At 39.0% G+C, this 26,173-nt stretch overlaps 1 protein-coding gene across 1 annotated transcript in view; it reads right to left on the minus strand.

Moving 5' to 3' along the window:
* Nucleotides 1-1,059: 1,059 nt before the first annotated feature.
* Nucleotides 1,060-26,173, minus strand: part of LOC110968584 (mitogen-activated protein kinase kinase kinase kinase 4-like) — a 100,383-nt gene continuing 75,269 nt past the window's right edge. Inside the window, 10 exon segments of the mRNA XM_051954958.1 lie at nt 1,060-6,267; nt 7,503-7,642; nt 10,320-10,479; nt 18,825-18,974; nt 19,947-20,047; nt 20,226-20,360; nt 20,727-20,870; nt 21,182-21,337; nt 22,330-22,438; nt 23,781-23,948. Of these exon segments, the coding sequence (XP_051810918.1) occupies nt 6,184-6,267; nt 7,503-7,642; nt 10,320-10,479; nt 18,825-18,974; nt 19,947-20,047; nt 20,226-20,360; nt 20,727-20,870; nt 21,182-21,337; nt 22,330-22,438; nt 23,781-23,948 (1,347 nt within the window). The 3' untranslated portion in view covers nt 1,060-6,183.

The raw sequence follows: 26,173 nt of genomic DNA on the forward strand, positions 1-26,173 counted from the left end.
TGCACGTTATTTAACAAGTTCACCAAGCCGGGTGATAACAGAATGCCGAAGTGTTGCAGTATAACATTAATATATTGATACAGTATTGGCAGGTTTAGATCACATTGTAGCTACACTGTCTTATTTAAATAACACAAACATCAAAATTTTACCAAAACAGCCCAGCAGTATTTAACATATTGGATTTGAAATGCAGCAATTTATCAAAATTCACAGGACATTCATGTTCAAACCAGCAGCAGAACTGTGTTGTGTCATACTACTCTAAACTGACATGTCACTGAGAAAAGACACCAATTCCTTTCAGTGTATCACATATACTGGGGCATTAGCTCAGGTGACCCCAGGTGAACACCGGTTGCGCACAAATTAATTATGCTAAATATTTTAGGCTACAACCGGCCGTACATTCGTAACAACAACAATTATAAGGCCCGGATAGTGCATGCACGCTGATTAGCATTGTTGTCTCGGCTTGTCCCGGCTTGAGCAGGGTAGCTGGTGACATGTCTATAGCCGGTGTTCAAGATTAACTGGTGTTCCGATGTTTTTGAATTTTGAATTCTGAAGATTCCACCTCTCTGTTAGTTTTTTGTCATTCAAAAATTAGCGCTTGATTCAGTCAACCGATATTGTTGTGGGCCGGTCTGAGCCAAACATGCCAGAGCTGATTTTTTGCCCCAGTCCACCCCTGACTGTGAGAGAAAGAACTACCTCTTGGAGCTCATCTACAGAATGCCAAGAGTACAAAGCAGTCATCAAAGGGTGCCTATTTAGAACAATCTAAAATATAGAACATGTTTTGACTCATTTCACACTTTTTTTCCGCTTACTACATAATTCCATGTGTTCATTCATAGGTTTGACGTCTTCAGTGAGAATCTCTAATGTAAATAGTCATGAAGATAAAGGAAAAACATTAAAAGAGAAGGTGTGTCCAAACTTTTGACTGCTAGTGTATGTCTGCTGATTTGTGAGTCTGAAATGAAGTTGTGGGTGGATTTTGGAAAAAGTCATATCACTGCAACATGTGGAGCAAATAACACAGCAGCACACCACTCGATTCAACATTATTTATTGTCTCACTGTCTTTTTCCTCTTTACACGGAAACACAAGTTAGTGTGTGCTCGTCTCAAAGCAGGAGGGCTACAGTATACGATGCATCAAACAAAGGTCCAGTGCAAAAATAACACAAAAAGAACCATCTTTAGAAACGGTACAGGAGGGCAAATATATATTCTCAGATAGACATCTATATAATATTTGGTCTTATATAATCTCTTCAGAATTTATACAGGAACACAACTTGTCTTTTGTGTCAAACAACACCAGAAACCTACAGCAATCCTTCAGCTAACAGGCGGGTAACTAAAGTTTAAAGTTCGACTACAAGTGTTTTTTGGAAAAGATCACATTTCAAAAGAAGATAGCAGTTTATTATAAATCACTATCAGCCTTTATATTCAAGCAGGAGGGTTATTTTTAATACTATTTGGTGTAAAGGTGAATATTTAACCTTAATAAAAAAGCTGTTCAGTACAATCACTCTCACTTATATCATCGTTCTCTTTCTCTCCAACCCAACCATCATCATCATTTCTACACTACTTAAATAAATTAGGCCTTCAGTTATGGTCTAAAAGATCCAAACAAAACCTTCATATTCCTTCTATTAACTGACACTTGACTCAAACCAGCAGCTACCTACTTCTACTCCATCCTTCCTTCACTCGCAGACTGAATTCTGGCTGAATGAAAAACCTATTTTTAATCTACATCACACCCTCCCATCGAAAAGTTTGCATCTAATTGAATATTTGAGGTTTTTCTGCATCGTGCGTCATCCTGCTTCAGCAAATAGATAAAAAAAGCAGAGTTGGGTTCATTTAAAGTTACTTTTAACAGCCACATTTATGTTTGTAGAAGAAACAGTGGATCAGAAATCAGTCGATGTTCTCCGGTGTGGAGCCAAATAAGTCGAATAACATAATTTCCTTCACAACACTCAAGCAACTCAGTGACCAACGGAAATAAAAGAGTGGAAATTAACGGGAACAAAGAGGCATAAAAAGGTGAGAAATGCTGCAGAGAAGTCGAGCAAAAGACGCAGAGGGAATGAATGTAAGAGGAGCCGTGCTGAGAGAAAGGGTTTGCGGGAGAGTTGGAGATGTGAGTCACAGCGGGCCTGAAACAGAATCTATCATGATGTTAACCAGTGGAAGGTGTAGGAGGAAGACAACCGGTCTCTCCGTCTCATCGCTGATACAGTCAAACGCTCCGAGACAAAAGTCTGTTTCTAAAGAAGCACAGGAACGCTGATTAACCTTGATATGGAACACATCATTAGGCGGGACACCGGTCAGGAGCTGATTCATGATGAAGCAGGACGGAGGACGATGCAGATAAAAACAAAAAGCTGCTGCCGAATCAAAGACAAATGTGATGGCAGTTTTACATCAGTATAGTAAAATAAATGTAGAAAATAAACAGATTTCCTGAAACGTGATAGTAGAAGGGTGCAGGGACGCGTTTCTAAACCGGATATGCTTCTATCAGACATTAAATAGGCCACATGAGTGTAATCTAACTGCACAGAAGGACTGGTGGGATTTAAACAGACACAACACAGCTTTAAATAGGATAAATCTGCAATACGAAGCAGGAAACTGATAAATGAACGGTTTCATTTGGTAAGGAATTAACTAATTCAACTGGGAATTTAACTAAACAACAGAGTGTGTTGGATAAATGAGTGCAGTAGATACAGGCTAATTGCTGGATGCTGTCTCTGTACATGATACCAGAAGCTTAAACCACTGTGCTGGTTCAGGATCAGCTCTGGTCTGGTCCCATCTGGACTCTGGAATGGTCGGGTTCTTGTTTGGGAACCCGACCAAACCTTCTGATCACCGTTCAGCAGACCAAAACTGACCACAAACTAACACACTGGCTAAATAAGAGCGTCCAGTTCCGCATACGAGACAGAACATCAAAATGAGTTCACACTGAAACTGGTGTAAAAAATGTACTGAAGGTGCTATGTGTCAGCGTTTACCTTGTCCAAAATCTATGTCAGCGTACATGAGGTAAACTTGCGTCGTGTTTTAATGCTATGTGGAAAAGGGTGTCAAAATTAGTTCCCTAAGCTCGTAAATTCATGCGCTGCAGCCACGTTAAGCTATCTGGTCTGATGTATCAGGGATCCCACTGAAACAAATGAGACGTTTGGTACAAACTTAGCAATAAGACAGTCACAAAGTTCAATTTCCAGTTTAAAATATTCTCACAGAACCAGCTGTAAATATTTCTCTCAAGTCTATAACAAATACTCAAAGTATCACTGAATATAAAACATTTGGCGCAAAATTGAAGAGTAAAAGCAAAGTAGAGGATAATGTGGAACAAAACAGAGTTAGAAGATTCAGCTAGAAAACAAACAATGAATATAATGAATGGATAAATTCACATTTGAAGGTAAAAACCAATTCTTTTCTTCTGTTTTACCTTTAAACCTAGCACAAGCTAAAGCATACATGGAGCAACATGCTTCTAATAAAACTCAGCATCAGTCCTGACATGCTGGATGATCTCGTCATTTTAACAGGTTTGAATTCAGTCAGTTGTGATTCGTGAATTATCTCACACTGGAAGCAAACACGTCAAAGCTCTCATCTTTGGTTTCCTGCTTTGAAGCTCACTGTGGAAATGACAGTAATGTATCATGAAAAAGAGAAAAGGTATTATACAACAGGGCGTTTTCTGCTTTTTCCAGCCCAGCTCATTGCATCCTCTCAGAGGCAGGCTCAAAAACAAAAACAAAGGAGATGAATCCATCAAGTCGACTCTTTACAGTACAGGTGTGCGTCCTGTATTTGGGTAATGTAACAAATACTGACAAACAGACAGCAGACTGACTACAGAATGGCTTCAAATGTCTCCTCTTTGAACCAGCTGTCATTTCAAAGTAGGATATTTAACAGAAAACATGAATAAGATGATCGCTGTGCAAAACACCCGACTTCTGAAAATCAACCAAAAAACAGAATTCACATTTGATCTTAACCGGAACATGATCCTTCATATTCCCTGTCAGTTTCTCCTATTCTAACACTCAGAGGTTATGGAAATGACAAGCATGAAGTCTGTTTTGGGATTGAATTCCACATTCATGAGCCTAGAATTCTGTACATATACATGGCTTTTCATTTAAGAAAAATATTTAGAAAACAGTGCATCTTGTAAGATTATTTACATCCTAAGCTGCTGTACAAAACGGACGGAAAACTAGAGAAAAGCGTGTTACTGTGGAGCTGTGCTTGTTTCATATCTCTGCTGTCCACTGTTTATGCTGTACATCAAAACTGAGGCTTCTACAGCAAAGTAAAAGGCTGTCAAGGTCCTTTATTACAGAGAAATAAGAGTAAAATGACCAGATGTGGTGGAATGACGACTCATACTGGGACTGGTAGGGGGTTGTGATGGAAACACGGACCCAACTTGTTTTTAATGCTAAATGTGATGCAGCACATACACTGAAATATATATATATATATATATATATATATATATATATATATATATATATCAGCACTATAAGACGGCTTTGTTTACATTCTCTGGTTGTACACCACCTCAGATTGTGCCACATTCGTTAACTTTTTGCCCTTCATTATGACTCCCAAGTCTAAATCAGACTCTTCTGATGCTTCAAAGAAAAGGAAGCCATCTCTATGGAAGTGAAATTAGACAAAATGAAACATTTGGAACAGGGTGAATCACCGATGAACATCAGCATTATTAGATCAAGTTTTAAAAACATTGGAACATGTTCTGTTATCGTCTTGTAAAATGACTCATACATGCATGAAAGCCATCAGTGTTCATGACTGTTTCAAAGAACTGATCATAACGTGATGCATGTAACGACTTTGTTTACATTTTCACTGAAGTTCCGACTTACGGCGAAAATCGACTTAAGTCGATCTGTAGGAACGGAACTCCGACTTAAGCTGAGGACCTCCTCCCCAAAGGGTTCACTTACTTTTTCTTGCAACTGTATACACACACACACACACATATATATGTGTGTGTGTAAAATTTCACAATTAGCAAATAAGAGAGACTGACTTACTGCTTGCAATTACAAATAAAGCCTAAAATTGTGCTGATCTTTTTAAGTTATAATACTGACTTGAAGTTTTAACCAGCAAAAAAAAAGGAAATACTTCTTACGTATTACTTCATGGAAATTAACAACATAATTCGTAGCTGTAATATTATCATTTGTTTGGTTTATTAACTCCTGATTATAGCAGTAATGCTAAAACTAAACTCAACTAAAGGCTTTCAGGAATACTGAACAGTTCTGAGGTATCACAGACTGTTCTCGGATACGGAAACTGATTAAAGGGACATAAATTGGGATAAAATGTGGAATGACATGAAGTAGCTGTTCTACTTGGAGTCTTTGACACATGATGCTGACAGAGTGAATGAAGGACGTTTAAACACCAACATGACTCCTCTGATCCGTGCAGAAGAATAAAATCCAGGTAGAATGACTTCAAAAGGAAGCAGATGATCCAGTAAACATCACAGCTGGGAACTGTTAAAGCAAATGTGACTGACGACATGATGGACGCCTTAACTGATACAACCAAAGCGGTTAACTGATCCAGGAGGGATGAGTCGAACACGGAACACAGTCATCCAAATCCAGTTTTTCTTCAGGTAGATCTGGATATAATGCCACAGAAAACACTGGTGCTGAAGCCATGAGAAACACTCAGTTGTTTCATTTGTGAAAATGCTCAGTGAGCCTTTCACATTACAGACGTTGGCACTGCTCTGTGGACGGATGAGGTGGCAGCAATCTGAAGCTCTTTTACGCTGAATATTAGGTCCAGATGTGCGTGCTGCTGCAGCTGAAGGAGCCGTGATCAGGTGTCAGTAGTCAAGGATGGAGTGACGGATTCAAGCTTTTCTCCTCAACCATGTATACATCTACACATTTACATGAAAACTAGATTAAACTGAGGAGTGGATGGAGGAGTAGATCCTAGTATGGTGCCCGTTACTCATGAAGATCACCATCAGTCAGCAAGAAATCCTGAAAGGCGTCACCAGGCAGATTAACGATGGCAGACCTCACCAGTCCATGCCAGAGTTAACAGCTCCAGTTGTTACCAGTTGAAGAGCGAGTTCTGTCCGAGAGTCATGAAGTAAATCTGACTGCTGCCTCCTGACTGCACTGAAGCAAAGAACACCTGGAAGGAGACAGAGATTTTAGAACGAGCACTCAAAGCTCAGATACTCCTATAAATATGCTACCATTCAAAAGTTTGGGGTCACCCAGGCAATTTCATGTTTTACATGAAAACTCACACTTTTATTCCTGTGCTAACATAACTGCACAAGGGTTTTCTAATCATCAGTGAGCCTTCCAACACCATTAGCTAACACAATGTGTCATTAGAACACAGGAGTGATGGTTGCTGGAAATGTTCCTCTGTACCTCTATGGAGATATTCCATTAAAAATCAGCCGTTTACAGGTAGAATAGTCATTTACCACATCAACAATGTCTACACTGGATTTCTGATTCATGTAACGTTTTCTTCATAGGAAAGAACTGCTTTTCTTTCAAATATAAGGACATGTCTAGACATTATCGGACCGATATTGGCATAAAAATGGAATATCGGTCAATATCGTTATAATTTTTTTGCCTATCATGTAAACCATTAAAATAAAGCCTGGATTTTGCTGGTGTTTACTGGCTCATAGAGGGAGGGAGAGACAGTCTGAACTGTTGTTTAAGACAATTTAATAAAAGGCATTTTTTCCATAACTTAGTTGAAGTAGTTTTCTTATTTTGCACAGACAATGTTTACATTTGGAAAGCTTTGTTGCATTTGAGAATACATCCAATTTAGAATTACAATAGAATAAGGCATGATGTGTTAAATCCACGATAGGAGATATGTGATGCTACCTAAAATTAGTTAAACAGCCCACATGTATCGGTATCGGTTGATACTGGAATCGGAAACTGAGATAACATATCGGTTATTGGCAAAAAAGCCAGAACTGAACATTCCATTTTCTAAGTGACCCCGAACTTTTGAACAGTAGGCTGGAAGGAAAGGTTTGATTCTCTGAAACATGTCAACATGTCAAATTTTGTTTCAAAAGTTTACCACAGAACTAGAAATTTCGTATTTTTTGACACTGACGAATAAAATTTAAAGCATGAAACTAGTGGGATAATAACAGAAATGAACAGTTCATAGCATGATGATGAACCTATACATTAAGTAGCTAAAATTAGCCAGATTTATTACACTTATCTTTTGGAAAAATCTTCATTATAAATACAAAACAAACAAACAAAAAAATAAGTTACATGCTTCCGTTACAGTTGTTAAAGAGTGTTGGGCATCAAATTAGTGCATTGAATGTTGCAGATGTAGGCAACACAAATGTAGATTGTCTCCCCTACCTTGTCATTTCTTTCACACAGGAACTTGAGTTTCTGAGCCTTTTTGTGCATGAAAACTCCTTCCAGGTTCCCAGTGTTGGCTGACCGCAGCTCAATGGCCTTTTCTCCCCAGCCCATCACTTGGTTAGACTGAAGGTAGGCTGCACAGAGAGGGAGGCAGGAACACAGGCATGAGAGGAGAGCAAATAAAAGAGGAACTTTATTCCCTACAGATAATCCTGATGCTGGAATAATGTTCATCTACTGGGCTCTGATATCATGATATATTACAAAAACAGGAGCAGAGGTGAGATTCCAGTCAGGTATTCTCAGTGGATTTCATCAGAGATGTTTCTTCATGGGAACAAAGTGACAAACACTATGAACAAACTAGGTTTCAATTAAAAAGACTAACATAATTACTACCCAACCTTCTACAAAGATAAGTCAAGAAGAGAACTGCATAATTCTCTGATACCAGCACATCTTTCTTCAGCTACAAGAAGCTGCTCAGCTGCAGAGGTGCAGGAGCATCAGAACCAGCAGCATCCTGACCTGTACAACCTCAACAACCCCAGAGAGGCCCTTGTGGACCCAAAAAATGAACATCAGAAGCTGGTCCCAGAACTGGTCCCTGAAGCAGCACTTGGCCTTCAGGGAAGTCACCCTCAAGGTAAAGAGGAAACATCTGACCGAGGCTCAAAGCCCAAGAGCTGGAATTCAGACACCAGCTGAGTGGGGAAAAAAATACAAGGGATGGACTCAAACATCCACTATGCTGAGCAGAGTTTGGGCCTCAAGGAGAGCAACAAGGTGCTACTTGAAAAATGAGGCTGAAGAACTAAAAAAAAAGAGGCCAGCAGGGACACCCTCATGTTCCTGGATGAAGAGTGGCAGACCTGGTGGTTCATCTAACAGGAGGAGGTGGCCTCTGAGTTTTGAGCCAAACAAACATCTGCAGAAAAGGCTCGTGAAGCAGAAGACAAGAGGCCATAGACAAAAGAGGTTAGAGAGAAAGAGAGCAAGCTCATCCAGACAGTTCTTCCACAGCTCTCCTGTGTGGAACATGAACTGAGCGTTGAGCTGGCAGCCAAATATGAGAATCTCAGCAAAGGAAAAAAAACCCACAAACACCAAAAAACACCAAAAAAAAAAAAAAAAACAACAATGAGAAGAGGGAAAAGAAAGAAGAGGAGAAAAAGAAAGAGTTGAAGAGAGAACAGCAGAGGAGTGAAAAGAAGAGGATTGATGTCTGTCTTCTGCTTCTTCTCCCTGCAACCCAATTGAGGATTAAGTTGTGGATAGATAATGGATGGAGGGTATTAACTACATTTAAAAGAGAAAAATAGTTGATATTATCCACCCGTCTCTGAATGCCAAAGAGAATAAAAACACAACTGCATTTAAATAATTTAAAAAAATGACGGTAAAAGATTGTTTTCCTTCTTTGTTCTACTAATATAATAACTGAGCTGCACATTTTAGGTTCCCACTAAATTTAGACTTTGAACCTGAAATGAAGTTATTTGACTCTTGGCTCTAGAAAGGCTTGAACACGTTGAGATTTAAACAGAGAAATAAGAGTAAAATGACCAGATGTGGTGGAATGAAGCTCATACTGGGACTGGTGGGGGGTTGTGATGGAAACACAAACCCAACTTGTTTTTAACGCTAAATGTGATGCCGCACATATAATGAAATATATATATACACACAGCAGCTCTACATAACAATGTACCTTCTGAAAGTCTTTCACTTTACTGATGAATACATGGAACTTTTCTGAAAACCTGTGCTCAAGAACAATACTAGAGAACAACAAGCTCACATGATGTGTTGCCTGATCATGTTGGAAAGCTAAACATTCATACAGTGTCTTCAGACACTGTTCAACCATTTAGTCAGCTGATCTGATGAGGAGTCGCTGATATAGATCTACCAGAGAAGCAGAAGTACCAGTGGAAACACATCTGTGTGTCTGGTGTTTACAGACAGATGTGGTACAGACACACACACAGAATGACCAGCTTCTTATTTTTAGCCCATCTTGTCCCAAATGTGTCTCCACAGAATCTGGTTCATGTTCTCAGTGTTCAGGGCAGCTGCTGATCTAGAACCAGCAAGTCAGACAGCAGAACACTGCAGTGGTATTCAGCAGTAACTTCACAGTAACGTCTAACTGTGGATGACGATAACCTTTATGTGTGTGTGTGTGTGTGTGTGTGTGTGTGTGTGTGTGTGTGTGTGTGTGTGTGTGTGTGTGTGTGTGTGTGTGTGTGTGGGTGGGTGTGTGTGTGTGTGTGTACAGTGGTCCCTCATCTATCGCCGGGGTCAGGTTCCAGAACCCCCTGCAATACACAACCTTATATTTGTTTCATTAGTTATATATATTTTAAGGCTTTATTAACCTTTCACACACTCTTACAAACACTTCCTATGCTCTTAAACACTTTCTATACTCTTAAATGCGCAGCGATCAGACTTTGATGTGAAATGGACAAGGCCAGATGCTGAATGTATGCTTTATACAGGAGACAGAGGAGACTGATGCTACGGCCGCTGAGCCAATCAGGGCCCAGCGCTGTATACGCTACGCATTTTATTTTGATTTAATATGATGTTTAATGTTTAATATATTGTTTTAGATGTTTCAGGCTAGAAAATGCTCATTTCACTGCAAAAATAATTAAAATATAAATCCCACGAAAGAGTGAAAAATCCCGCAATTCAAAATTAGATATATACAATTCAAAAATCCAGGATACAGTGAGACCGTGAAAAGTGAACTGTGATATGTCGAGGGACAACTGTATAATAATAGAAGCAGTCCACAGTTACCGACAGATGCAGGCATCTCCCCCCACTGCAGCACCGTGTCCTTGGTGATTCGTCCGTAGGTGTCGATGTAGACGCCCTCGTCTTCATAGCAAACCAGGACCTCTGTTCCAGCTTTGTTTGGCAAAATGATGATGGCATGGGGACGGATAGAACCCTGGATCTGGAACACAAACACAACAAACAAACTTGGTTTAAACTTATACACTAACAATAATGCAAATTGCACATAAAACACAACATGTCTGCTACAAACATGACACAAAGACCTGCCAGTTGTCAGAGAGCTGACTTTATAATCTTATATTTAAAGGTCATCTGACAACAGTGGTAGAAACTAAAGAATAGGATTCAACTCTTGGGTTACCACATTAAACTCTTCAGACACGAGATGACCTAGAATGATCCACTTAGACGTATCAGGATAAGAAACAGAAAAGGAGTTCAAAGCGGGACAGATGGGAAGGGATATGATGGGAATTCCAATGTGACAGGACTCTCTGAGCAGAAAGAGGCAACCTTTTACAATGAGGAGATTTCATCAGAAAACTCAGCTTTCTGACTAAATCATGGAGCTCAAATCATTATCAGTCTCAGTGCCATGTGGTGCAGCAATTGATCAGAACTCCAAATTAGTCAGTAAGATTCTCCTGCTGATAATTATTGTATGGAAAATATCTTTACATTTGCATAGATTATCAAGTCTTTTGCATCTAACCAAATTTCATCCAACAACCACAAACTGAAACTCTGCAACAGCCCCAAACATTTCTCCAACAGTTCAGAAACATTTCTCTGATTAATCCAGATACATTCTTGAACTAACTAAACTTATCAAAGTAGTTCTGAAAACAAATTAATTAGTTGCCCAACATCTGAAACATTTACCTAGCAGTCAGGAAATATTATCTGACAGTCCAAAAACATTTATGGAACGGTTTACAAACGTTATCAAACAGTTCTGAATCATTCTCAGTAGTTCAGATGTTTTTCTAACCAGTTCTTAAACCTTTCTCAGCACATTTATCTAACTGTTCAAAAACACTGACCTGAGATATTTCTGAACCAACAGATCAGATAAATCAGTCGAACGGTTCAGGAACATTTATCTAACCAGCCCAGATAAAGCTCACTTTACTAGTTACTTAATCAATTTTCTGAAGTAGTTGTCAATATCCTCAATTTTGTTCAGCGGCATTTTTCTAACCACATCTAAAACATTTACTGAAGTACTTTGTAAACATTTTCAAATTAGCTCACCATCACTTCTCTAACTACATCTAAAACATTGATCTAACAGTTCAGAAACATTAAACTAACCAGACCAGATACAGTTAATTTAATTCTATCAAAGCAGTTCTGGAAATAAACTCAACTTAGTTCAGAATCACTTCTCTAACCACATCTAAAACGTTTATCTAACAGTTCTAAAACACCATCTTAACAGCTCAAAAGCAGTTATCAAACCTCAAACCGTTCTGGAACCGTTATCTAAAAGAAAATCATGATCACTCTCTAAAACTGAATGCAAACAACAGCAAATCAACGTCTACGTCACTAAAAATCAGCAACTTGTTAGAAATAAAACTGCCAGGAATGAAGCTCTCCTTGCCTTTAACAGGAGACTCCTGGACAGAAAAACTCATCCATGAAGAAAGACTAAAGTTTAGTGTTCAGCGCTGTGTTACTAAAACCTAAATGAATACGTTACCAGAGTTTGAGCCACAACAATCCTGAGCATGAGAACGGGCATCCACAGACGCAACGCAATCTTAATCCTCTGCCTTGGAATCAGCATGGTTACATAGTTCGCAGGCAAAAATGTGAGAAGCTTGTGTGTGCTTGTGAGTGTGTGCTTTTTTATGTGGGTGAGCGCAGTGTGTGTGTGTGTGTGTGTGTGTGTGTGCAAGTGAGAGTTTGACTTGTGAAAAGGTGAGTTGCTTTTAACGCCAATAAGGAAACAGAAATGAGTGTTTTGAGCGAATGTGTTGTACTGACGATGCAGTAGATGTGTGTGGGAAGATGTGCACAGAAGAAGAGAAGGTGTGTGTGCAAATGAGTGTATCAGAGTGTGAAATGTCCTCCAGAGCACTCAAGGAAAGTGTAAGTGAGTGGGTTTAAAAGTGTGTCTGGAGGAAAGCTGTGCGAGAGAGGAGAGAAAATGGGTAGAAGGAGGCTGGAGTAATGATATCGAAGCAGCAGAAGCAGCAGCAGCAGCAGCAGAATAAGGCACCGGTGTAGTAGGCAGCTGGGGGCAGAGTTGCTTATTATACCAGAGGAGGAGGGGAAAAAAATTCAACAGGAGCGAGAGCAGGTCAGGACTCACACTGAGTTAATGATCGCGAAAGAAGGAGGACAGGAGGGATGTATTTTTAGAGCTTATGTGTCTTTCCAGCTCCTCCCTGCCTCTAGGAAGTAGCACATTTTAGAGTGAGAGAGTTAGTGATGGAAGGATGGTAAGAATGTGAATGGAGGACAAGCTGACGTTATCCATCAATCTCACACATGTCTGGTTAGAAAACAGAACTGTGATCAGTCAGCATACAAAACTACATTTGTTGCTTTTAAACATCTGTTTCTTTGACTTAAAAACTCACATTTCAAGCTCAATCTTTATCAGTGATCCCATGAGATGAGTTAAAGATAGAGAACATCTTTCCTGCTCCAACCACCCACTCAATACCACGTGTACTGTATAAACGCTGGCAGCATATAAACCAGCAACAACAACATGACTCTGACTATACACTGCTGCATATATATTAAAACACCGCCTATGTCCTCAACATGAGACAACAGGCTGCAGCTCAAATGTTATCAAAATGAAGTTTGAATACTTCCCAGCCTGAGTTTCAAGCATCTCCAGTTCTCGCTGAAACATATTTAACAGAATGTGTCAGAATCTCAATGTGAATATGACTCACCAGAGGCTACAGCGAGCTTTACGTGCCCACATACCGCAGAGGAGAGAGGGGAAAAAAAATGACCTGCTGTATCTGTAATTCTACTTGCAGTGGGCGATTTGCTTCGCATTTAAAAACACAGATTCATTTGCAGGATTTTTGAAGACAGAAAAAAAATCTAGTTTTTTAGACACACGGAAGTTGTTAAAGCTTGACAGAGTCTGATTCCTGTGAATGAATTTCAAAAATGGTACCAACACACCCTAAGGTTTGCAGAAATACTGTGGATGCTATTTTAAAATACCAAAATGCAGCTGGCCTGTGTGTTGGTGAGTCTATTCAGTTAACATGCCAGTTGTTAATTTAGGAATATAATGGATATGGAAAGACAAAATGGGATACTAAAATATCAATACCATGATAAGCCATAAATGTTATAGTTGGCAGATGATCGATAATCAAATTCAACATTCAGCAATTTTCCAATAATCTTTATAGATTTTTTTGGTGTTTGTTCTTTTGAACCAATTTCCAATAAATAAATTTAAAAATGTGCGTCTCTGGTCCCGCCCTCAGTACTATCTGATTGGCTACATGTCACAGGTAGAAGTTTTTAAATATTAAAGGATAAATGAAAACTTAAATAGAACAAAGGAATTTCAACAAACTTCTGACACGAGGAGTTTAATTTTTTTTCCTCCAAATCGGTTCCAAATATTGGTTAGTGGTGTCCTTAATTACTAATAATTGGCATTGGCCCTGGAAAAGAAACATATCCATCATCCCTTAGTGGACACTGAAGTTATAGGTCTGGAATTTCAACTTAGTACGAGTCAGTTTGTCGATTTGAGCTACTTTTGGAAGCATATAAATTTATGGCGCAAACTAAAACTGTTGTTGCGTCACAGCAGAGAATACAATAAATTCAAAGGCAAACGGAGATGATTATTCACCAATACCAATTTGTAAATAATGAAGGCTTGGAATCAATACTCTTGGATTAAATTATCACATAGCTCCTTGTATGTGAACAGTGTCGCCAGCAGTGACAAATGAGAATTATCATTTGACTCTGCAGCTTCTATCAGCCCATTACTTCTTCTCATTTTATGTTATGAAGAAAATAATGTATTAATTAAAAGTTCTTTATTTATATTTTAATACTAGCAATGTAACAAACAACTATGTGGAATATAAAAGAGTTCACTTTGAGAGATGAATTAAAACTTGACACATTAAGCTGTGTGGATCTTTTTAGGTTTCAGCTCAGTGTTGTGGTTTTATGGCCCACAGCTTCAGTCAGTCTTTGTTAGTTAGCTGCTTAGCTTTAGCCCTCATGATCTCATTTTCCTTTCCAGTAGGAAGTCTTTAGCAAACATATTTATCTTCTGTTAAACCCACTACAGCGCCAGATACTTTCTCAGGAGTTAGTGAAGAGCAAAACAGAGCTGAAGGGAGAGTAAATATTGGACTTAAAGCAAATAGTGCTCTGCATATGCTGTATGTGCAAAAACTTGCAAGTTATAGTTTGCTTCCCTCAAGAGATGAAAATGAGGTGTGGGAGGATTAAGTTAGTTAAGTTTTATGAATTACCTCAGAAGAATTAAGAAGGAAAAGATTTGCTTTTTCAGTTTAAGTACTTCAGTAATTTAACATTCATGAAATTGGGGGACGTGTAAAGAATACATGACAGAAGAACAGTACATATAAAAGCAGCACAGGCTGAGATGCCTTGGTTTAACCTGCAAAACACCAATATTTTATATTTATCCTATTAATACAGTCATGGAAAAAATTATTAGGCCTTTGTTTTCTTCAATTTCTTGTTCATATTAATGCCTGGTACCATGAAAGGTATATTACCTGAAGAATACAATGAATACAACAAAAAAATTGCAGCTGATTCCATAATACTTCATGTCCTATTTGACATGCTTCAGTTTCATTGTATTCCCAGGGTACATAAGAGGTCATTTCATGTCATCAGCAGCACTGCACATGCAAAGGCCTAGCGTGGTTTCCTGCTGACATTCAAGCTGTAGCACAACTCTGAAGTTGTCAGCTCTCACATAACGCCTAAAACTAAAGAATTACGTGAAGCCACAAAGGCAGCCATCTTGGCACTGCTGGAAATTGGCATGAGTGAGAGACAGGTAGCGAAAAAACTGAAGATCTCCAAGACAGCCGTTCATTACACCAAGAAAAAACAAGCCCAACATGGTTCTACCAAACTGCTAGCTGGTAGGCAGGAAACATCTTTCTACCCCACCAGATGACCATCACTCATCCCTTCCTATGTCAGGAATCGTCATCAGGCCTCCAGGCACCTTAAAAATGAGTGAACACCGTGGAGAAATGTGACTTGTTTGGCAAGGACAGTTGGAAGGCGACTTGTTGAAACTGGTCTGAAGTCACATAGGGCAGGAAGAAGCCCTTCATCACGGAAAGGCAGAGGAAAGCCCGGCTACTCTTTGCTGGGATCACAAGGATTGGACTGCTGATGATTGGGCTAAGGTTCTCTTCAGGGATGAATCCAATTTTCAGTTGATATCCACTCCAACAACTTACTGGTTAGAAGGAAGCCCGGAGAAGCCTGGAGAAGCCTACAAACCAGACTGTATGCCCCTACAGTAAAACATGGGGGTGGATCAGTGACCATCTGGGGTTGTTTCAGTCTGAGTGGAACAGGACCAATGAACCAGGTCATGTACAGGGCTACTGAAAACAGTCTTCTTCCATCAGCTGGAAAACTTTTTCCTGCCTCCAATGACTGGATTTTCCAACAAGACAAGGTCAGTTAAAGCCTGGATGGAGAACCAGAACATTGGAACCATGCCTTGGTTGCTCAATCACCAGATCTAAATCCAATTGAAAAAATCAGGAAAATCGTCAAACACAAAATAGAGAAACACAAACCTGGAAAAAAAAGAAAATTTGTTTGAATTTGTGCAACGGGAAAGGGCAGCTGTGACAGAACAACGGCAGAAGCAGAAGCTGGTGGAGAGCAAAAACAATGGTTATTCAATCAAGTACTAACTCCTGCGTGTATCATGTGACTAAAACTGACAGAAAAGAAAACATGGAATGCCTAAAAGCTGTTTTTGGCAGTACAATGACGTAGCTATTGATGTAAGAACTTAAGTGATTTTGGTTATTATCAAGAAAACCATGGAAAAGGTCTAGATATCAGCTCTTGAATTCAACTCTTATGAGCTATTTTTGTTGTTATCATTGTATTTGTCCAAGAAAATGTACCTTTAGTTGTACCAGACATTAAAATGAACAAGAAATTGAAGAAAACAAAGGTGGTCTAATATTTTTTTTCCACAAACTGCACACCTCCAGTCTGTAAAGAAAGCTTTTGGTTATGAATTTCTAGGCCAAGCTGATTTCTAAAGAATATTACAGAATACATCATAAAACTGTCCAAAACCCATTTAAAACATACCTACTTCATCCAGAGAAAAACAGAAACAAGTATTCGGCCAAAATACCCCTCAAAATATCTAGTTTGTCTGGAAGCAGCCACCTTATAACACATATTGAAGATAAGCACACTCACACAAGTTTTTCTGACTCAAGCTTCATCAGATCAGTTTCTACAGTTTAAATTTAAGTTCCAGCACCACATGAGGCAGAAAACTGTCGACGTATGAACAGAAATTTGAACATGAGTCACAGAACTCTGCAGCTGCTCTACCTGCCCACAGACCAAACACACAGAGAGAGAAAGAGCAGTGATAATTTAGCAAATGTAGAAAGAGAGAGAGAAGATAAAAATTAGGGGAAAATGAACAAATGAACAATGCTACATTAGATGGCAGAGTGAGAGTGTGGGAGGAAGAATAGAAAGGAGGGATGACAGCAAATAGAGTTTGACAGCTATAGACTGTGTGGGAGGAGAGTAGAGGGAGGTGGAACCAGGAAAACAGGATAAATAAAGCAGGACAGCAGTGACTGACATCTGTAGAGTGAGTGGGAGGAGGACCAGGAGGTTCATCATGAGATACTGAGAGGAGGGAGGTGATACAGGTGACTGGAAAGACAACAGCTGGAAAGGTAAAATAAAAGTCAGATTCAGTAAAGAACTCCAGTGACACTGAGGACAGCATCTGTATCATGGGCAGCCTCAGAGATCAGACTTCTCTTAACTAAAGGATCTCTGAGTATGTGTTACTCTCTTCAATAAAAAGATGCACCACAATATGGGTCTTGAACTAAAACATTATGACCTCTGAGAGAAGAAGCAAAGACACTGATTATCGCATAGCAACAGTGCATATCAGTGTCTGGGATTTATTAGGTGGTAAGTGAACTGATGGCTTTTGTCGTTCTTGTATGCCTGCAATGGGCAGATTTACAGACCAGAGAGTTTTTGATAAGGGCGGCATGATCACAGCTCACAGCAAAAGGGTTCCAGGTTCAGGTTCGAGTCCTTTGTGTGGGTTTACTTTGTCTGCTACCCCACACAGTCAAAAAGGTATGTAAGGTTAAGTGGCAAATCATTCTGTCCAGATGACTGGTTCAAGAGAATCTTAATGGCAAAGTTTAAGGAATGTTCCTTTTCAGTAGTGTTCAGTACCTACTAACAATAACCTGAAGGAGGTCAAACTACTAACCAGTGACAGGATGTTAGATACCCATGACTTTTCAATACACAAGAACAACAAAGGCTATCTTTTTGGGTAAAATTACAACAAGATTTTTATGATGTTTAAAGAATGTGCCACACAAGTGGTGAAACTGGACTTGGAGCAATGAAAGAACATGGTCTAGTCGGATGATTTGGTTTTCTTTTACCTGACATCAGTTGCCGGGGATATGTGTATGTATACCGAGGGAAAAGACGACACCAGGACCACAGCAAAACACTGATCTAAGCAATGTTCTGTTTGACAGCCCGCTTGGATCTGTCAGCTTGAAAGGTACCACTGACCTAAACATTACTGGAGACTATCTATACATATTTAAGGCAATCAAACTGATGGTGACCAATAGCAATGACTTCATTTAACATGACAATATACCCTGCCACACTTTAAACACTGGCTGACATTGAATTTGAGGAACATGCCAAGGTGTTGCCCCAAATTCAAACCTCCCAAGAACTCAATATTTTGGAGAATCTGTAGGATATACTTTAACATAAAGTCTGATCCGATTTGATAGATAACACAGAGAACTTTTGGAGATCAAGTAAATTCTGTCTCAACTAGCGAGAGGTGTTCTTGTGGCACATGGAGCCTAACAGCACATATTCCTCAAGGTTCCTTATACAGTTTATCAAAATGACAACTTTTAGAACCTGCCACAGACCTGCTTATGAGGTACAGGCACACTGCTCTTGTAATTCTGACGATACAATAGAGGATTTTCGGATGTCACAGATACTATCAGTCATTGGTAGTGGTTATCTTCTCTTTTACAAACCTGTCTTAGTTGTTAACTCTTGTTTAGGGGGAAAGAAAGATTACTTTAGAGGGGGAAATGAGGAGGCAAAGGGAGAGCTGAATTATATTTAAATAAAAATATATTCCAAAAGCAAAGAACATAAATAAATAAAGGCCACACTTTAAAAAGTAGTCAAATTATAGTGGATGCTTACGTGTGTAGGCAAGTAGAGGTCGTATGGTGTTCCAGAGTCTACATCAATGGCGTGAAAACCAGACAAAGAGCCGTAGATGACCTTTAACCTTTGACCTTCCTCCACCGTCAGGTCAACAGACAGGGGTTTTTGAGGCAGAGACCTGAACGACTGGAGACACACAATCAAATCAGATAAGAGAGACTGAACATTTCAATCATTACCTCCAAAGATGTATTGTAAAAAGGAACCGTGACACCAGCAACCTAACTGGAACTGCCCCATTAAGAATTAATCAGCAAATGACTTTGAGAATTTGAAGAAGAGTTATATAAAAATATGCATCCTAAGATTGTCCTGCTATCACTTCCACAAGGTATATTTTTGGCCTTTTCTAAGGAGAGAGGGTTAACTACGTAACACAGAAGAGAAAGTAGCTCAGGCCACAGAGGACAAATAAATGGGACACAACTCTGCAGAGAATGTGTGTATATGAAGCTTGTAGCCTGGATGTGTCATGTCTGTGTCTATCTACAAGTGTTTGGCTGCAGAAGTGACCCTATTCGATTTTTGTTGCTAATGTTTTGCCCCAGATATGCAATGATGTCGTAAGAACAGAAAAGATAATAGAGGGCAGTGTGGTTAACCAGTTAGTGGTGGTTTGACTGCTTCAAACAACCCAGTCAACGTTAAAGCTGAATGAGTAGGTTCAAATTATACCTCTGAGACATGCCGGATTCTGTTTGTTAGGCTTTACACTGCATCGTTAAATCTAGATCAGATTTTGTCAGTCTAAGTTTCGGATTCTCACTACAACTATAATGCTAACATGACTACTGTTCATGGCTCACAGACCTTTTGATATACCTTAAGTCCTGGATAAGCAGAAAATTCGGACCTACTAAATGTCATTAGGATCAAAGACGTTTGTATGAAAAATTGTGGCAATCTATCTACTATATCAGATATTTCATTGGTGGCCATCGACAACTCAGTACCTTCATCCACAGAGCCCTGCAGCTAAAAAGAAAGCTGTATAACCTAACGTGTATTATTGAGATTATATAGTATCATGTCTTTACAGCCAGGATAAAGATCTCAGAAGATACTACGCATTATGTGTTACTTTTGAATGATACCAACCTTGAAGGCCATGAACTTGTGGTATGGTTTGGGGGCCCAGGCATACACCTCCACAGCATTCTTTAGTGCTATCACCAAGAACTTTATCTTCTCATAACGCACTGGAAAAAACAAAATGGATAAAGAGGAATTAAAAACTTCCCTCTTTACTCTGATAGACTGCATGTGTGGCTCTTTAAGACCTCTGCAAAAAACAACACCAGTGGGTTACAACTTTTAGCATACGAAATAAAATAAAACTGGTGCACACTTATCCTGCCCTTTGTAGTCTGTACTTACCCACTTTGTAGTGGACACAGCCCTCAAGGTCACCTACTGATGTCCAGCCCTGTCTCTTCTCCACCTCGGGGTCATTATGGAGGATTTTATTCCTTAGCCAGGATAGGTAGTAGAGACGCAGCTTGTTCTTTTTACCTACAGACATACAAAGAAGGATGGAGTAAGAATAAAGGTAAATCCTGCTTCAGTGACATAAAGGTTAAAGTCAGTCCTCTGAGGTGAAGTAATATGAAGTAATGTCCTGCTTCACATTAAACCAGTTACATACATTTGCTCAAACCACTGGGGAATGAATAAGAGTTAAAATACTTGTTCTATTTGGACAAAAACAACAGTCCTCCTCACATTATCATATGATATTTGGAGACAAGCAAGGCTGGCAGCCAAATTATACTCTGTTCACTCTGCTTCACAGCACAGGACAAACCAGACAGTGAGCGTGTGAATGCCTGCATTCTGTGTCATTGTGTTTTTGCACGCTCAAATCCAGAGTATATGTACCTGATATAGTAATCAGTACGTTGAGTCCTTCCAGCACGTCCATCTGCTGAAACCTCCGTCTGCTGATGAGAGAGTAGACTTTCCCCTGACCACTCCGATCCAGCAACCAGAGCCCATTTTCTGTCCCCACCAACAGATTCACACCTGCAGAACAGAACAGAGACGTGATTCAGCTCTAACATAGTGTCATGAATCCATTTATTGATGTGGAATCTTTAGATTTGTATATAGATTTGTATCTTGGTATGAATTCCAAAATAAACAATATAGAGTCTGCCAATTATCAGCAAACAAAAGACCACTGGTACCATGCCACAATGTTAATAAACAAACTGAAAAAAATCATTGTTCAGTTCAAAACATTTAACAGAAATACTAACAGTACATTTTAGTCAGGTTCTGAACACATCAGCAACATGCATATTAGATATTTATGACAGTATAAAACTACAAACCCCATAGTCCAGCACAGAGAACCTCAGCGTTGAACTTCTTTTTGTACTTGCGGATCTCTGGAGTGTCGCTCTGTGGTCGAATGTTGGTTGGGTTCACGTTCACCACAGAGCCCTTTCTGTGGTTCTCTCGCTTAAATGGCTCACCTTTGATGCCCGCTGCATTGAGACAAAATAAAAAGTCTGACTGATCTAAGCAGCTCAAAGACAAACAGATCTGGAAACAGAATTCAAGCTCAGCTGCGACTTTATATCAACAACAAGCTGTCACAATGTTTACAATGTTCCTGTTACTGTCAGTCTTTCGATACCGCAAGCTTTTCTGAGGCTCAGAAAATATGACAAAAAACTCACCAAAAATCATCACAAGGAAACTGCATGAGTAAGCTTTTATAACAGTAATGTTTATTTCAAAAACGTATTTGCATTTCACAGTTTCATCATGATATTTTTCATACATTTACTAAATCTGGCATATTTATAATTTGCGATCCTTTTTCATGTATTGGACAGGTGGAAACAGCAGTAGAAATGCTTTGGCACCACAGAAAGTGGATTGTGAACAAAATAAACAAAGAAAATAATTGATGGTAACAAAAATATTTCTTTCATATTTATTATTAATTTATATGCCGTGATATCATGTCTGGTCAATTGATACTGAATTGTAGGATTTTAGTGGTATTGGTACCAACCACAAATGTTTCTCCTGTGACATCCGTAATACATATGCAAATTACATAATACATATACAAATTTAAATGACACAGCGTCTAATAATCATCTCTATATGTGACAACTATCCTCGTTTACTAAAATGCACCTGGCAAAATTTGCTTTCCTGATGCAGGAAGCCACATGAAACGACAGGTTGGGCGGTGAACATGACATGCAGGAGCTAGCATTGCTAATGGGCTAACTACAAAAGGTGTAATTAATACAGCATTTTATCACATTTCACTGCGAATAGTTTCTGTCAGTATCCTCAAACTAACTCCAGCTACACAGCAGCCCTCCTTCTGTGGTGCTTCTGGTCTTTTGTCTTGCAGATGTCAGAAGATACACAAATAATATTACCTGAATGGGAGGCCGGTGACACGCCAAAGGGCTGAAGTTCAATTTATGTGTTATGAATGTGTAAATGTACTCACTGGGGCTCTGTGGTGGCGTTGACATGGGGATCAATCTTGGATCAATGAAGGACATGAAGGAGGAAGAAGAAGATGAAGGTGTGCCTTTACCAGTAGGACTGCTGATAGCCTGATGAACAACAACAACAACAGCAAAGAAAGTGATTTTATACAAGTGTTTTGACTGCCTGAGGTTTTACCGCCATACACTAAAATATTTTTCATTGCTTTAGAGATCACTGACTACAGCCTTTTAGAATCAGAATCAACTTTAAAGGCCAAGTATGTACAAAACACACAAGGAATTTGGTTTCGGCTGTTGGTGTCACTCTAGATATAAGGAAAAGAGAATAATAAAGTAACTATAGAAAAAATAAAAATAAAAACAGATATTTACACATTTAAAAAATATATACAAACGGCAGCGCAAAATGACAATATAGCGCAAAAATTTTACACACAAACACCTTCAGATTTTCATTATTATATTCACTGTTTTTTAGCTTCTTAATTTTATGAATAAACTGTTTGTTGTAAACATTTTAGCAGGCTGCGTAAAATGTACGGTTGGCCGAGCAAGCACACGTCAACACATCACATCACTGCTTGAACTACACTACATAAACTGTGTCACTGCCTCCCTCTGGTGGATAAACGCAACTAATGCAACTAGTCACATTAATTTCTTGAAACAAAACTGTTCTAGGTAGAGAGATGCACAGTGACTCCGGGGTTAGCAGAAGATCCCTGTTTTGGGTCCCAGCATGTGTGGAGTTTGCATGTTCTCCGTGTGCAGCATGGGCTTTCTCCAAGTTCTCTGGCGTCCTCTAAAAACATCCATCCATCCATCCATTCTCTATACACCGCTCTATCCTCACTAGGATCGCGGGGGGGTGCTGGAGCCTATCCCAGCTGACTCGGACAAAGGCAGGGGACACCCTAGACAGGTCGCTCTAAAAACATGCAGAGGTTAATTGATGATTCTAAATTGTCCGTAGGTGTAAATGTGACTGCGATTGTTTGTATATATAGTCCTGTGATAGACTGGCGACCTGTCCAGGGTGTCCCCCAAGTCAGCTGGGACAGACTCCAGCCCCCTGGGACCCTAATGAGATAGATAGATAATAGACGGATGTTCTGAGTATGGACTAACATCTGAAATGCTGATATGCTTCGGAACATTTATCAACATTTTTTTCAGACTAATTATACAATTAAATTCAGTATTATCACAAAAGTGTGTATTGATAAGGTTGAGACAAAAGTCTAGTTCACAGAGCAGTCAATCCCTAATAGTAGAATACTGTTTGACATTTAGGATCAATATGAACGTTTTGCAGAGGTGGTCATGAAATACATTATTTCTCTGTATGAATTCTACTGTAGTGTAAACTGAATGATAACTGGGAGGATTAAGAAGTCAAATAAGTCGTAGAGAAGGTCAGGCTACACTCATGTCCTATTAAACTCACATGTAGTTCCTGGTGTGTGGGGGATCCGGGGGCTGAGGGTGATCGAGAATAGCTGAGTTCATGAGTTCGCTGCTGCTTTCCCAGTGCGTTATGCAGAGGACTGGAGGAAGAGGTTTTCTGCAGCAGGTCTGGGAGCAGGTAGGTATCATCTGAACCCAACCGAGAAATCTGTAAAACAGTCACACAAAGTAGTTAAGTTATTTTGTCAGTGGCAAAACAAAGCTTCAGGAAATCTGAATATCATTCAGATTGATGGCTTTTGATTTTAAAAGGGCTGTATCAAGTTTGACTTTTTAGACTCTAGAGCTCTAAAGTTCTGTGGTGTCTAGTCGGTCCAAACTCTGGAGTCCATTTAATAAGAGTTACTATTTGGTCTCACAGGCTGCTGGATTTTAGAGGCAGGGTGTGTGAAATACTGAGAAATACTGAAGCGTTTGGGGACTACAGGATCTGGGACTTCTCCGTCTTTTTTCTCAGTTGTTGGTTTTTGTAACTGCAGGATCTGCTGTGTGGTGTTAAGTTTGGTTGAGGATGCTACTTTTATGCCAATAATTGACTTATCTGCTGATGTTCTTACATTACTTCTTGAGTTTTATTCTAACCACTTGATTCGAATGTAAATATTTCCCAACAACAATGACTGCATGTTGTCATCAAGTGTAGTGTTCCTATTTGAATGGTGGAAAAAGCAGCTTCATCACAGAGACTGAATAATAGACTTTAGCTAATATAATTTCCTACAAAGTATCGTCCCTCGTCTTTCACACCATCAAACAATCTATTCCTTGCAGCAATCAGGTGAATTTTCAGTCTTGTTGTGCACCCTGGTGGACCTGTTAGGAATTTCATATTTAGCCCACTGCTTTCACTATATCTAAAGTGTTCCACACAGTTTAAGTCTCGTATCTCCACCTTTTAGCAGTGCAATTATAAAGTAGTACATGAATGTGCTGACAAGACGAATGTTGCTGTTGGATTTTACTGACAGCCTCCATAGCATAAAGATGAGTATCTGAACTTGACAACGGAATAAACTACAAAACAAACTAATATCTGAATTAAGCTGAAATGATTCCTCGAGTTATTCAAGAAATTTGATTACTAAAATTCTTCAAGTCAAAATTCTCTGAATTGAGGTTTCATTTCATCCACTACATTCTAGAGCCCAGGTCTGAGTCTGGACCCAGACTTCATCCGATACAGACCCGGACCTATAATCAATGATTTATAAGGGGATTTTAAATTTGATGGGATGCTTTTTTTCTTAACCGGTGCAGTTTTTCTAGTGTTTACAGAAGACTAAAAAACAGAGCAGAGACTGAACTATGAAGACAGTTTGACATAGTCAGACTTTCTTAGTTTAAGTCGGCTCGACAAAAACTAAAACTTCAGAGTTATCAGGTATGAAAGTGGTTTTGAACTTTCTTTGTTAACTCCGATTTTCTGCTTCAAACTTCAAACCCGTCCACACAAACAGGACCGTTTAACGATCATTTGATTCGTTTTCTGCACAAAATGAACCGATCGCCAAAGGTTGTTAAATTTATGATGGTAAAAAGCTGTGAAATGATGTAAGACAGGAATGCTGGTAGAAAATTGTTAAACGTGTGTTAATGTATTTATATTACAGATCAATGCAGCTGATTATTGATAACAGACAGCTGCACAATAAAACTATCAAGCTTAATCTATTCAAACATGATATTGTATTGAAATGCATGTAGGTTTGAGACTGATTCATAATGAAGGAAGTTATTTTAATTTGTGGCCAAATCCAAGAGAAAATAAAGTTACAGATTGAATATTCTCTGTAATAAATACTAATAAACTGATCAGTTTTCTTATTTGTGTTCAGCTGCAGTAGCAGCAGGACCAACAAACCAAACATAAAAACATATTCATGAGTTTTCTGCATCACAAATTAAATACACGCGGGGTTCCCATGGCTTAAGTTTAGCTGAATACCCCTGTACTATACTATACATGTACTATACTATATATGTATGATGCACCTGTACTATACTATATACGTACTATACACCTGTACTACACTATATATGTACGATACACCTGTACTATACTATATATGCATGATATACCTGTACTACACACCTGTACTATACTATATATGTATGATACACCTGTACTATACTATATATGTACGATACACCTGTACTATACTATACCTGTACTATACACCTGTACTATACTATATATGTACGATACACCTGTACTATACTATATATGCATGATATACCTGTACTATACACCTGTACTATACTATATATGTACGATACACCTGTACTATACTATATATGTATGATGCACCTGTACTATACTATATATGTACTATACACCTGTACTATACTATATATGTACTATACACCTGTACT

The sequence above is a fragment of the Acanthochromis polyacanthus genome, chromosome 10, assembly GCF_021347895.1.
Source record: "Acanthochromis polyacanthus isolate Apoly-LR-REF ecotype Palm Island chromosome 10, KAUST_Apoly_ChrSc, whole genome shotgun sequence".
NCBI classification, from domain to species: Eukaryota; Metazoa; Chordata; class Actinopteri; family Pomacentridae; genus Acanthochromis; species Acanthochromis polyacanthus.